The sequence below is a fragment of the Eurypyga helias genome, unplaced genomic scaffold (assembly GCF_000690775.1).
Source record: "Eurypyga helias isolate BGI_N326 unplaced genomic scaffold, ASM69077v1 scaffold1548, whole genome shotgun sequence".
NCBI lineage: Eukaryota > Metazoa > Chordata > Aves > Eurypygiformes > Eurypygidae > Eurypyga > Eurypyga helias.
The window spans coordinates 1-14,183 of NW_010264772.1; the positions used below are offsets into that span (position 1 = coordinate 1).

Genomic DNA, 14,183 nt, shown 5'->3' on the forward strand with positions numbered 1-14,183 from the left:
AGCGTGAGGGGGTAACGCAGCCGCGAGGATGGGAGGCGGCGGCACCCCGCCGCAGAGCGAGGTCCGCGCGCTGCTTTTAGGCTGTTTCCTGGCTTTCTGGTCCAAGAGCTGAGAAGGTTTTGTTGCCGGAAAAGGGGCAGGCACACCGTCCGAGAGAGAGCGAAGATCTTCACGCAGCTTGTCCGCGGCCCATCGCCCAGACCACACGCCGTGGCCTGTGGTAACGGCCTGTGTCCCACAGGTGATGCGAGCATGACCATGGCCCAGGCTGGAGCCGTCGTTGCAGCTGCCACGGGACTCCTCGTCTTCTTCCTGTACTCCTCCATCCACAGGGTTGAGGAGGGGCACCTGGCTGTGTATTACAGGTACTGTTCCCTGCCAGTGCCTTGACAGCTTCTGTAGCGTTCCCTAAGCTTCCTTCTCTCGGCTGGGATTCATTCCTGCCCCAGACAGGAGGTGGTTGCTCTCTGCTGCGTTTCCCTCCAGGTTCTGCCCCAAGGTGAGCAGACCCTGTTGTTTCTGTTCTCTTGCACCAGAAACGACATGGGTCTGTGTAGCCAGGCTCTATGCAGAGCTGTTAAAGGTTTTGGTCTTTCTGAATCCTCAGCTGCTTTTCCTTCCTCTCCTTCCTCCCCTGTGCTGGGTTACCGTTTGTATTTTAAAGGTTAGAGGACAAAAGCTCCTGGTCCATCCAAGCTTTTCATATCTGTTGATCTCTCCTTCTTGCACTGACGGCTGTCACCTCTGCTGTAGTAGTCAGCCAGCCAGAGTACCTGCTTCCTTGTTGCTTTGGAATGGATTGTCTTCATGACTCTGGGCTGAGTTTCACCTGGGGCCCATTATATCTCTGTCCTGCCTTTTCTACCCTTTGTGCTCATCACCGTGCACCACTTCCCTCTGCACTGCTCTTCCCTTTAATTAAAAGTATTCTGAACAGTGTAGGTTTTGCCAGATGCTGGAGGAGACCTTATTGCACTGTAAGGATCGATTGCTTAGAGCTCTTGTGTGTCTCCTTGTCTTTTAACCACCTGTCAGTCCCCAGGAGAGACTCTGGGCTTTCCTTGTGCTGTGCTGAATGCCTTGTGGAAATCCAAACTTGTGGTATCACACCAACTGCTGGATTTTACCATGGCTACCAGTGATTTATTTAGAGAGGAAAATCTGTGTTCTTAAAGCTCTCTGTAATTTAGCAGTGCTGGAAGAATTTAGCAATATCTGCGTTTCTAAAGTTAATTGCTCACAGGACTGAAGCAAATGATTGTTGAGTTGCAGCAGGCAAGTATGATAGGTGGTCAGGAATTGGTGACAAATCGGGTGGAGGTGAGTAACATAATTTGCACTGCCACAGCTGTGACTGCTGTCAGTTTGAATGTACTCGCTTTCTGTCAAAGCCATCACTTGCTAGTTTCCAGTTGCTTGAGCCTTTTTCCCCTTTTTCTCTCTCCGTAGGGGTGGCGCGTTGTTAAGTAGTCCGAGTGGACCAGGCTACCACATCATGCTCCCGTTCATTACCACGTTCAAGTCCGTGCAGGTTAGTACCCTCTTGCCTTGGAAGAGGGTGAACGGGAGTGGATGTTGATAGGGATATTGCTGAATGGGGGTGACTTGGGCAACTGGTGTTTGCAGAGGGGCGTGGCACTGTTGTAGTCAGAGCAGCAGCTCCTGGGAAGCCCTTGGTTCCTTCTGCCTCCAGTGCCAGACCCAGCTGTGTGCTGGGACTTGTCCTTTCGGTGGAATCTCCACAACATGTGTGTGTGTTGCTTGGGACGGGAGATGATGTGTTGTGGGAGAACAGTCTCTGTTTGTGGCCCTAATAGTTTTGGAGGAGAGCTGCAGACCTTAGTGCTGCAGGAGCTGAGAGTAGGGAAGTGAGCACAGCTGCCTTTCTGTCTCCCAGAAGGCAAGTTGAAATGAAGCCTGCCTTCTGTTCACACCTGCAGAAGTCAGGAGGGAGGGAGAGGACATGTTTTTGTCTCCATGTTCCTATGTAACGATCGTGAGAGTCTGGGCACAGCATTGTCTTCCTGGAGAATGCAGAGGTTTTGTGAACACTGGTTGTCTTTTTATTTCAGACCACGTTGCAGACCGATGAAGTGAAAAATGTGCCTTGTGGAACAAGGTATGTTTTTCCTTTGTATTTCTTCTGGTGACGAGCAGATGCACTCTGTGTAGTTTGCAGCTGGTCATTTACAGTGCTGTGACACAAAAGCTGAAAAGTAAAGGCGTGTACCCAAAAATTAGTCCCAAACATACACACATACATCACACCTGGAAATAATAGAGTGGGAGGTGTGGGAGGGAGCTCTTTTCCTTGCGCCTGAGTTGATGTTCAGAGGGCATTTCTCATTACACTCTCTTGATGTTTCTTCTATTGGTTACTCTGATAGCCTGTTGCTTGTGCTTTGGTCTGCCCTTTGCTTTGCCGTATTTCTAGTCTGAATCTTGTGGCTAGTGCCAGTGTGGACCCCAGCAGTGGGCAAAAGTAAATGGTGAATGGGAATCCTCCTTATGAGAGATGATTCACTTCAAAAATAACTCAAGAAAATAAGTCTCCTGGAATCATCTGGGCATTTTTGGAATTGATGTTTCACTGACATGAAGAGAGAGAGAAGGAGTAAGGAAGAATCCTATGTATGGGTGGTACTGGCCTGCTTCATAATTAAGCTGATCTTTTTGTCAGCACAGATTATATAGTTTTAGCAAGCAGACCAGTAACAGGAGGAGAGGGCTAGTTGAGCTGAGTTGAAAGATCTTGTGCTATTTCATTTACAGGTTAAAAGTGATGACCAAATCTGTTTCTTCAGGATGAAAACAAATCTGGTGATTTTCCTTGTCTTTTAGCTTGGTGGTACTCAACAATATTTCGTTTTGTTTATTTTTAAAGTAAGATCAGTATGACTTGAATGATGACACATAATGACTATGTTGAAATGAGAAGTTGAATGTTAGTAGCAACATGAACGAGACGGAGTTAATTTTTATCTGGTTTAGCGCCTACTGAAAATGAGTTTTTGCAATTAGTCCTCATAGCAACTTATCAAATGTGACTTGGGCACAGTGGCCTTAGACCTCTCTCAGGAGCGTCTGTAAATAACACTGGTGTTCAGTGCAGCAGCCAGGGTCCTGTAGATCCAGCAAAAAGTGATTGCAGGAAGGAGGAATAAGACTCACTATGTTCTATATCTTTTAAATGGCACACTTATTTAAGTCACCAGAGCAGAGTTTTACCAATGTGTTTAGTAGCAACTTTCAGCTCATGAATAGGAGTACTGCACCTCACAGACATTGTAAAACAGCATCACGTCTCTGGGCCAAGGATGGTGTCCTGCAAACCTTCTCAACAGACCAAGCATTTGTGCTGAAGCTTAACCATGTTAGACAGGGTAACATGCTACATGAAACTGCTGCTTTGACCCTACTTGAGCTCAGATGAACTCAAGAGTTCCCTGCCAGCCTTGACCATTCTGTGTGCCTAATTTAGGAGCTAAATATTCTGTTTAATTCTGTATAGTTAGTTCATTCAGTCCCTATTACGTTTTAGCATTGAGGGATTTAGTTGTGCAGTGCAGGTGGTTATGAAGTTACTGGTAATAAACATGCTCTAAAGCAACAGGCAGCTGGTGAAGCAGTTCTTAGTTAATAATTGAATACACTTCAGACCAAAGGTCCCAGTGGCCTTGTCCATTTTTAAGGTGTAACTGCAAGAGCCTTTATATTTGCTGCATTTGGACTCTTAAGTCTGAAGCTGTCCCATGCCAAAGCTGTAAATCTGCATTTCCATAACAAAACATTAGCTTGTAGATAATGAGTGGATCAAGTCGGTAATTTCACTATCCCGTTTCAAAGTTCATTACAAGAATAGATCCTCAACGGTTTCCAGTTTCTGTAACTGTATATTAAACCATCAGATTTTAAAGGCTGGGTTTCTCTTCCACCATATACATATTCCTGTCCCCTGTATCCTCACCTACGTTAGGAAGCTTCCGAATGGCTGTGTGGGTGTCCCGTGCCCAGTTTCTGCCCTGCCTGTCCCATTTGTAGTTGACAGCATGAAGTGAATATGTTAAATACAGATGTTAAAATACTTTGGCACCAGGTGACAGTTTTTCATAAAACAGCTGTTACCTCAGAAACAAAAAGCTTTTCATCACAGCAGGTGCAATATATATCTGTCCTAGGCTGCAAATTGCCTCTGGCGTCTGAGGTTTCTGGCTTTCCCCGACAAGAGTGCACAGTTCCTTGGAAAGTTCAGCACATTACAGGTCTGCTGATCTCTAAAAACTGGTGGAAAATTAGTTCAGTAAACAAGTTTTAGGATAACAACAAAGTATTCCAAAGGGCTGACTCGAAGAATTAATTGAGAATTAATATACTCACAGGTATATTAAATGTGGAATACAATAAATGAGTTGAAAATGGTGTTAGGCAAACATTGTGTGAGAGAAGTAAGTAGCATTTTTCTTGTAAACTTAACTGGGAAGAATCATGCTAAATATTGTACAGACTTCTGACAATGACAAGAAACAATAAATAGCCAGGATGCTAAGCAGTAATATTACTCAAGCATTAGATGTTTATTTGCAAAGGTATGAGAGTTGTCTTGTGCTCATGCTGCAGATCGTTGGCAGGCATGCCAATGGAACACTGGAGGAATGCTGCTCTGGGACAGATCTGTGTTTGTTAGTCAGTCATGTGGAAAAATGTCATGAATATTGCAAGTGGATGTATTGCATTAATCCCTGTATCTCTTAAACCAGATCTGACCTTTAAGCCCAGTTTTTACATGCTCTGATTGCCTAGCCTGGTCTGGTCTTGTTTGTGGTCAGCTCAAGCAATAAGCATTACACCTTTGCCTCTTTTTGCAGCCCCTTTCTTACGGCAACGTCCTTCGGGTTTTTTTTCCCCTTGTCTTCTCCTGGCCTGGCACCAGTTAAAATCCTGAAATGTGTGAGACTTTCTAAGGTTTACTGAAATGCCTGCTGGTGTATGTTAGTCCTCTGTGTGCTTTCCCCTTGTCCTGGGAAGTTAGGCACTATTACTGCTGAATTATGCTTAAGCTTCTCTCAGGTGCACATGCTCTACGTGTTGATCCTCCTTTTGGACTTCCTATGGATTTCTTCTTGTTGCTCTCTCCCTGACCAAAGAGCCTGCTCAACTTGGTGCGGCTCTGCGGTGAGGAGCTCAGGGGCGTGCGAGCGTCCCTTACAGGGGCTGCAATGCTGGTGTTAGAAAGGCTGCAGAAGCTGCTGTGGAATGAGACTCCCCCGGAGGAGTTGCCTTGCTTTGCATCTGGCAAGAAACAGGCTTTGGCAAACAAAGATGTTTTGAGAGTGGTAGTGGCTTGTCGAAATGAAAGAGCGCTGTTTGAGCCAGCGTTGAAGCCATAGGGTGAGGAGAGTATTTGTACAATTCCAGGTCAACAAGGCGTGTGAATCGCCCTGAATCAGAGCGTGATGCTTTGACAGAGCAACTGTCCTGAAACTGCCTGGGACATTATCTCCTGCACCCCAGAGGCTTACTAACATCGTCTGGGCTAGGCTGTCGGAGGGGGTGTCATGTCTGAAATGAGCATTTTCAGATCAGTGTTAACACTTCAGTCTGGCTCTGGGGTTTACAGCAGCAAGGTCCCTGTGAAGTGATGGATGGAAGGAAAACACAGTCCAAGTGCTTTGTAGGCTTGGTTTAACCTTAAGCCCTCCGTGGGTAAATAGGTGACCGGTGTATATGGGTCCTGAGTGGCACCTGCTTCCTCAGAGCTATTGCCTGACCAACCGGACTGATACAATTTGCTTATGGCCCACCTTCTTGACCCACACTGGTTGAGATCCTTGGCAGGGCTGCTGTGGGTAGTGTTGGTTGGGTCAGGCAGCCAGCAGTCCTCTCTGGTCTGAGGTGTCAGCCTTTCCTGCGTGTGAGGTGATAAGGGGCTGTGGACAAGTCCTGCACAGGAGGCAGGTTGTCTCAGATGCTCTCCTTTTTCCTTCTGATGTCCTGTGCTGGGTTCAGTCAGGAAAGAGTTAACTCGCTTCACCGTGGCTGCTGTGAAGCTGTTCCTGGGTGCAGAGAGCAGCGCTGATCAGGTCTCAGCTGCCGCTGGGCAATGCCTGCACCAGATTCAAGGTCTGTCTCCCCGTCTGACCCTGCAGCTGCGTTCCCAGCTCTCGCTGTCTCGCTACAGGCAGTGCAGGGACACACAGCTCAGGCACCTGACCCCAAGTGACCAAGGGAGTATTTCATCCTACAGTACGTCATGCTGGGGGCAGAGGCGAGGTGGGGGTCTGAGAGCCATTACTCTCTCCCTTACCTTCTCTTGTTTACTTCCTGGCACCTGCTAACACTCTCCCTGACTCCTTCGTTAGCTGCTTGGGTAAATCCCTATGCTGGGTCATTTGTGAGGGAGTTGGTGGGTTTGTTTAGTTTTCCTGGTCTTGCTATCGCTGAGAGGGTTCGCTCGGAATCTGCTGTGCCAGGTCTACGGCTGCAGCTCTTGGGCTGCAGTCGCTCTCAGCCTGCTATCACTCTTGGGCTTTCTGGGTCTGACTCCCACTATTCAACCCCTGTTGTGCATTGGTCAGTGGGTGGTGAGAATTGTATCATATTGTATCACGTGTTTTATTTCCTGTTATTTTAATTATTTATTATTAGTAGCATTTGAATATATTAATTTAGATTTAATTAGTAAATAGTTCTTATCTCAATTTTACGAGCTTCCTTATTTCTTTTTCCTCCAATTTGTCCCCTCCACTGGAGGAGGGGAGGGGGATTTGAGAGTGGCTTCGTGGTATTTTGCTAGCCGGAGTTAAACCACAACATGTCCCCATAAAGCTGAAATACCAAAAGGACCCCACCATAAGGATGTGCAGTGGAGGAGATTCTGGTGGAGGAAGAAGCCCTTTCTCACGCTCTACTTCGGTTCCTTACCAAGATATCTAGAAGATAGCCCAAGCTGGGTTTCCTTGTCCTGTGAAGTTGTCATAAGGTGACTGGAACAACCCAGGAGGATGAAAGCAGGTTCAGAAGATCGTGAGGAATGCTATTGGACATCACTTTCAATGATAAATAGCCATTTTATTGGATGCAGTGGGACAGGGTGGAGAAAAACACACATGCCGTGCCATTGTAAAGGTTTTGAAGCCTGATATACCTGTAAAGGAAGCCTATCTTATTTAAAAATAATAGCTTAAAGAGAGCCAGCAAGAATGACCATGGCCTAAAGAGAAATCCTCAGTGAAAAAGGGATTCATACTCTTAATAGTAATATTTCACTAGGAAATAGGTATCCTTAGCCACAAATGTCTTTTCTGCTGACTTGTCCCTTCTGGCAGGGGAGTTTGGTCCATCAGTGATGTTTTTAGCTGGTAGCTTGCAATGAAGCAGGCGGGTTTGCAGAGCGAACACAGGCTGTGCCTGGGAGGCCTCTTACAAAATGCACGGACACGGGCAAGTTCAGATGATGTTTTCTGCAGACTCAGCTTTCAACTGCCAGAGGTGAAGATCTGCAAAATACGAAACAGCGTTTGTCATGGGGGATATGTTCGAGTTAAAACACCACAGAAACTAAGCTTGGAAATGCGTGAGGTCTGCTTCTGGGGATCAGCTGCCTCTAAACAGTTTCTGCTAAAGCTTCTTGTTTGTGACTTGCCTTTGCCTTGAGGACAAAATCACATTAGTGCTTTGAAAATAGGCCCTCAGGAGACTTAGCAGCTGTTGAAAATGGAGGTTTTCCTCTTCACGGTAGGGTTTGTGTTTTTCCCTGGTGCCAGAGGTGGGTATGACCTGCTGAAAGCCACGTTATTAGGAGCAGAGGATCAAGCCCTACCTCTGATTTCCTCTTTTTTTCTGCCAGGCGGCAGCACATGATGCCCTGGGGAAGAGGACTGCCTGCAGGCTGCTTCAGATGAGGTGTCTGGAGCTTCTTGACAGCGCACATGCCTGAGCATGTGTGCATGGTTGCAGGGTTTCTGGAGAGCTGTTTGCAGCGTGACAGTGATGCAGGGAATGTGAATTAAAGCCTGTTACATGCTTTATTTCTTCCTTTCTAATGGAGGCCTTGTCAGATTCCTACTGGAGTTAGCAGATGCATGAACTTAAACTAAGGGCTTTTCCATCTGAAATGTGTTTGCTGCCTAGAGGAGCTGCGGTGCGTCTGCAGAGTGTTCTGCTGCTTGCAGGTGTCACCTGCTCTCCTTGTTGCCTTCTCTTCTTTGTGCTGACTCCCCTCTTCTGATAATTGCGGCACCATTCCTGTTCCAAAGCGGTTTACTTTGGCTGTCTAAGTAGGAGAGAACAAAGTGAAGCAAAATACTTTGCAGACTTGCTGGAGCACACTTTTGATTTATGCAGAGAGACGCCAGTCTGTACAAAGCTGGGGTTTGCTGCCATCTAATTGCAAAATGCTCAAGAAATACAGATTGTTCTGGGTAAGTTGAGTAGAATTTAGTAAAAGAGGGGGAGAAAAGATGACTGTGGCTTAAATACAGGCCACTGCTGACAGCTGCAGTAATAACTGTTGAATTCTCTCTTTCGCTTACAGTGGTGGCGTTATGATCTACATTGACAGAATAGAAGTCGTGAATAAATTGGCACCGTATGCAGGTATTTCCTGGCCTGTTTCAACAAGCAGTGCTGTGACTGTCTTGACTCGTCCTGTAGCCACTCTGTTTTGGTTTGCAAGACTTCCGTTTTCTGTGCTGTGTTATCCTTGTGGTTCCCAGTGCTGTAGCACTTAGTTTCATGCATGTGTCTGCAGGCTTTTCAGAGACGCAGGTTTGCAAAGATGAAAATAAACACGAGGATTTCTTCTCCCTTGTACACTTAGAAAGTGATGGGTGCTCAAGCAGCCCTCTTTCTTGCTGCTGCAAGGGAGACCTGTGAAACTAAATACATAGGTCAAAGCCCCCAGTTGCTTGCCAGCTGAGCTCCTGGAAAGATGACAGAAGCAAAGCCTGTGTAGGACCCTCTTGGATTCTTACTTCACCAGCTGCCGGAGCGCCACACAGCTTTTTCAGCAGCATACCTTAATGCAGAATGCTAGCTTTACTGAGGCATCGAAGGGTGAATTCATGTTATAATTGTGAGAATTATACTAGTATGAAGTGAAAACAAGTATCTGTTCCTTTGCATGCAGGTCCTGGCCAGGCTTTACTGTTTCATTTGTTTATGCAGATCATAAAACAGGACTGTGCAGTATATCTTGCTGTAATTACTTTTGAAGTAATTGCTCTTTGGAATCACGTAATCCCAGCAGCGTTTGTGGAGGGGACCTCCACTGACCTCCCTCCCACTCACAGTTGGGTAGGGCGGCTGTGACTTTGGTCCAGCCAAGTCCTGAAAGCTCCCAAGGGTGGGGATCCCCCTAGCCCCCTGTCCTAGTGCTGCACTACTTTCCTAATAACCCCGAGCTGTTGTCTTGAGGTTGTGGCATTGCAGAAAGCAGTACGTGTCAGTGGCGACCTACAATAATTCTCTTACTTCCTCAGTGTATGATATTGTGAGAAACTACACTGCAGACTACGACAAGACCTTGATCTTCAACAAAATTCATCATGAGCTGAATCAGTTCTGCAGCGCCCATACCCTGCAGGAAGTATACATTGAGCTGTTCGGTAAGTGAATGGCAGCTGGGTGCCCGCACCAAGTGCTGTGTGATCTCTGTTTGGCTGTGGAATGTGTTACAGCAGGCTCCTGTAAGCAAACAGCCTTGGTGCTGCAGTTGCAGTCTAGAATCCAGCCCCTCATATAGCTATATGTCACTTCCTGTGTAACTTTACTCTCTAATGATTCGGATTTCTTTTGTATTTCCACATCTACACATAGGAATTAGTTTCAGTCCTTTTTCACGTAGGACTGATTTCTGCGTGCACTGGAATAGCCACTCTGCTCTTGTGAGTGCAGTTGTGCTCATTGCCTTCACTAGGAGGACAGTTTTGTCTTGTGTATTTCTGCTTGTAGGAGCCTGTCCTGTTGCTGAATTGATGACTTGACTTGGAAAACTTCCTTCTGGCTGTTTTTAGCAAGTGAGAGCTGGAAAGGACATGCTCTCTGTTTATTGCAATAGTCTAGTTTTATCACAAGGGGGTATCAGTGGCTCAGGAATGAGCAAATTTAATGTTCTGCTTCTTGGTACCTACCTGTGCTTCCAGAGGCATAACAGCATCACGTTCCTGCTTGAGTGGCAGAGCAGGGGAAAACAGGTTTATGAAAAATAAGGTGGTCAGTTTTAATATTAAGAGACTGTGACTCTTTGCATGCTGTATTCAGACTTGCCAGATATCCGTAGTCAGAGAGGAGTTTCTCATGGTATGTGCAGCTCAGTCCCTTCATAACTGGCCTTTTCTGTGGAAAGATCTTCCTGGAGCTTGGAAGTGATAAAATGCATTTTTTTCAGTAGCAAGTGTTGGATCTGCAGGTCCTTAGGGACTTAGGCAGAGATTACTGCTGGTAGTGGGGTTGGTGTGGCTCTGGCTAGGAAGGTACAGGCTGCTTCTACCATAGGCTCTGGCTGCTTTTTCTTGCTGAGATGCTGAAGGCCATTTGCCCTCAGATCAGATACCATTAGTTCATCAGTAGCTCAACGTTTCTTCTTCTTGGGAACGTTTTCCAGGGGGTACAGGAAGGGAAACATAGTACTGAATGATTTTTAAAAAGCATCTCTATCTTATACTGTAGACGTATTTGCTCTTGAAGGCCAGCTGACTCTCTGCCACGCAAGCTGTAGGAGAAACGATAAGCTAAGTGGTCTCTTTCTTGTCCTTCAAACACAGATCAGATAGATGAGAATCTGAAGCTGGCCCTGCAGAAAGATCTCAATGTTATGGCACCAGGTCTCACTATCCAGGTAGGTTCATTCCTTGACAAAGATTATTTTTTCGACTTATAATTTTCTCACCTTTTACTAGATACGTGAGGTTTCTTGCTGGGGTTTATCACAGAACATGAAACAGTCAAGCCTTGAGTTGAGACTTGTCAGTTGAAGACTGTCCATGTGACAGCGACCACTTCTAAATGGTAGTTTTATATGAGGGGAGGAGCTGCATGATAGAGAAAAGGAGCTTTTTAGGCCACAGACCTACAGGTATTGGATTTAATTTGAAAAGAGCAAGAAAATATTTTTCTTTAAACTACCTTTGCCACCCCCACAGAGGTGTGTGCCCTTTTCTGCAGGCAATAGCAAAAGAAAAGAGATCATCTTTTCTGCACTTGTACCAGAGACAGGGAAGGATGTTGTATCTTAAGTGGTTTTCTGCTTACACTTAATGTTAACAAATCACATATAACCTTAGCTGGGCTGTGGGACATACTGTCTTTTTGCCATGTCAAAGTTCAGGGCAATCAACTGGGAAAAACATACCTTAGGCTTGCAGGGGCTAAGGTGGAAATCTGGACATTTCTACTGCAGTGGAGAGTAAGACCCAATGTGTTCTGCTGTTCTGGTTGCCACATTTAGCTAGGCTGGCTGGCTGCGTGCAGGGAGGGAAAGCCACCCATTGGCAGTACATGAAATGCTGTTCCGCTTTGCGACTCGTTTGTGTCTAGGCTTGCTCTGTTTTGATGAGGGTGAACCACAGACAGTGTCTTACCACAGAGGAATTGAGATGACACTGCTCTTCCAAACACCCAAGCTAACTTGTGCTGTAGCTCAGAGACGTCCTACAAAAGTTCATCATCAAGTCAAAATGATCATCATAATGTAAAAGCCCTTTTTGATATTGGGTTATAGAAGGGCATAAGCAAAGCTCACAGCTCTTTGCTGGGAGCTGTTACAGAGCTAAATCTGATCTTCAGCCTAGGCTATCCCATCTCAGTTTGGCATGTTCAATCTTCACTGCTGGTCAGAAGTTGGAGGATATTCTGCCTGCATCAGCCCTGACTGAGCTCACCAGACCAGCAGGTTGAAGAGGTTCCATAACTGTTGAAAGTGGTCCATCTCTCGTACTTAAGTGTGATCCTGCCCTGTGTTCCTGTTGTTCCCCTCACAACAGAGCTGCACCGTTGTCTCCGGTAGAAGACTTGTGCCTCAGTGTACAGCTCTGCCGTGTTGCTGTGTCTCTTGTCAGGAAATACTCTTCTCCTTTGAAGAGCTGAGCTTTCTAGCCCTGTAAGGCAGCGTACCTTAACTGTACCTGGAACTGAATTGCTTTGTGACCTCTAAGGAAAATTATTCTGGTTTGGGGCAAGAGCATGTTTGCACACGAGTACTTCAGAGATCACTGACAATTTATTTTTGAAAGAAATGGCACAGAAAGCAACTCATTGAAAAGAGACTGTTAGAGAGAATTAAAAGCATTTATTTATAGGTTTATTAAAACTAGTGTATGTCAGACCTTCACAAGTCCTCCGAGTTGCCTCATGTAAAACATTCTTTCCTAACTGGAATTTGGCCACAGCCTGAAGAGAAGCAGAAGCCAGTGGACGGTAAAAAGTGTCTAGGGACAGTGTCACAGTGTAACTTTCACAGGGAAAGCAGCACACCCTGGGGCTTGTCTTAAGTGTCTGGACAGAAACACATATCATGGGAAACTGGAAATCCATGTGCATTTGCAGGCCTGGCGCCTGGTGGGATAGCTCACCTGAGTGCGGTGCTGCTGTGGATGAGGATGGGCTGAGATGGTGAGGCAGCAGGCTGTGCTGCTTGTGAAGAACTGGCTCAAATCATGTAGGAGGACTGCATGGTCTTTGTTGGCTGCAGGCCACTCAGTTAGCAAGATGAAGTAGGTAAAGCTGCATGTAGAAAACCAGGGGAAGCTTCATGATCACAGACCCTAGTACTCATGGGAGTCTCTGACCACCTCAGTGTCTGCTGGAAGGGCAACAGAGTGAGAGCAAGATATGCTGGATGTTTCTGAGGGGTGTTGAACACAGGTTTTGGCAGTGGTGACCAAAACTGACAGTGGGAGATGCTTTGCTGGATCTTTTAAGAAACAAGAACTGGTTAAGATGTAAAGGCTGTTAGTTGTGTGAGCTGTAGCAGCTGTGAGGTGGTGAGCTCAAGGTCCTCAGAGCAGTGAACGTGAGAATTATGGGCCTGGGCTTAAGGAGAACAGAGCTCAGTTTGTGTGAGATGTGCTTGGCAGGGTCCTGTGGGAGACTGCCGTGGTCAGCAAAGGAGGCCAGGAGGAACCCCTGTCATTGCCATGGGCACCCCAAAGTGTGGAAGGTCCAGCAGGTGACACAAGAGGCCAGTGTGGATGAGCAAAGAGCTGTCTGAGCTGAAAAGCAGAAAGAAAACTCAGAAAAGATGTAGTAGGGATAGATTTGCTCAGAGGAATAAAGCTAGTTGAACTGAGTGCAGGGACAGAGTTAGGAAGACCAAAGCTCAGCTAGACTTGGACCTAATGATGGCCGTGTAAGGCAACACAGAGGGCTCTGAGGTGCATCCACAGCAAAAGGAAGGCGAAGGAAGCTGTGGAGTGGGGCATATAGTGACTAAGAACACAGAAAAGGCTTGAAGTACTCAACAGTGATGTCTTTCTGGCAAGGTCTGTCCTTGGGCCTCCCCATTCCTTCCCCTAGCAGCAGAGTCTGCAGAGCTGAAGACTTCCCGCAGTGGAGGACAGCTGAGCAGATGGGCACACACAAGTGTAGAACCAGGTAGGAGGCATCCCAGGGTGCCAAGTTGCTGGCCTGCATCATCATGAAGCCACTTTTTTATCTTTGGAAGATGGCAACAGCCAAGGGAGGTCCCTAGCAAGTGTAAATAGGCAAGTGTCACACCCGTATTTAAGGAGGAGGATCAGCAGAAGTACCATACTGCCAGCCTATTCCCGTTTCTGCAATGTTTACGTTGCCATCTTGGTGGCTTTCAGCTGCCCTCCCTGGTTTGTTGGCGTCCCTTGCACCAGGTTCCCCACACTGGAATAGAAAATGCCTTTCAACCTGCTGCTGAGTTTTTGCCAGTGCAGCTTAGGATATGGCTGGACTACGTGGCCACAGGGGAAAGATGCTGTCAGAGTCAGTTTGTCTTTTGATGCCTTCATACTCTTCTTTTGGAAAGCTGTTGCTCAGCCAGTTGGTCTCAGCACCTCCCAGTGCCTTAACATTTAATTATTAACAATATCAACAGTGCATAGTAGTGTTTCTGTCTAATAGATTGAAGTAGGTTTCACTGTTCACAGACTCACGTAACAGTTTGGGTTGGAAGGGACCTTAAAGCCCATCCAGTTCCAACCCCCCTGCCATGGGCA

At 46.5% G+C, this 14,183-nt stretch overlaps 1 protein-coding gene across 1 annotated transcript in view; it reads left to right on the plus strand.

Annotated features, from left to right (window-relative positions):
* Positions 1-252: 252 nt before the first annotated feature.
* Positions 253-14,183, plus strand: part of ERLIN1 (ER lipid raft associated 1) — an 18,893-nt gene continuing 4,962 nt past the window's right edge. The window contains exons 1-6 of the mRNA XM_010156479.1: positions 253-365; positions 1,450-1,531; positions 2,073-2,119; positions 8,534-8,595; positions 9,480-9,605; positions 10,764-10,837. Of these exons, the coding sequence (XP_010154781.1) occupies positions 253-365; positions 1,450-1,531; positions 2,073-2,119; positions 8,534-8,595; positions 9,480-9,605; positions 10,764-10,837 (504 nt within the window). The remainder of the gene's footprint in view (positions 366-1,449; positions 1,532-2,072; positions 2,120-8,533; positions 8,596-9,479; positions 9,606-10,763; positions 10,838-14,183) is intronic.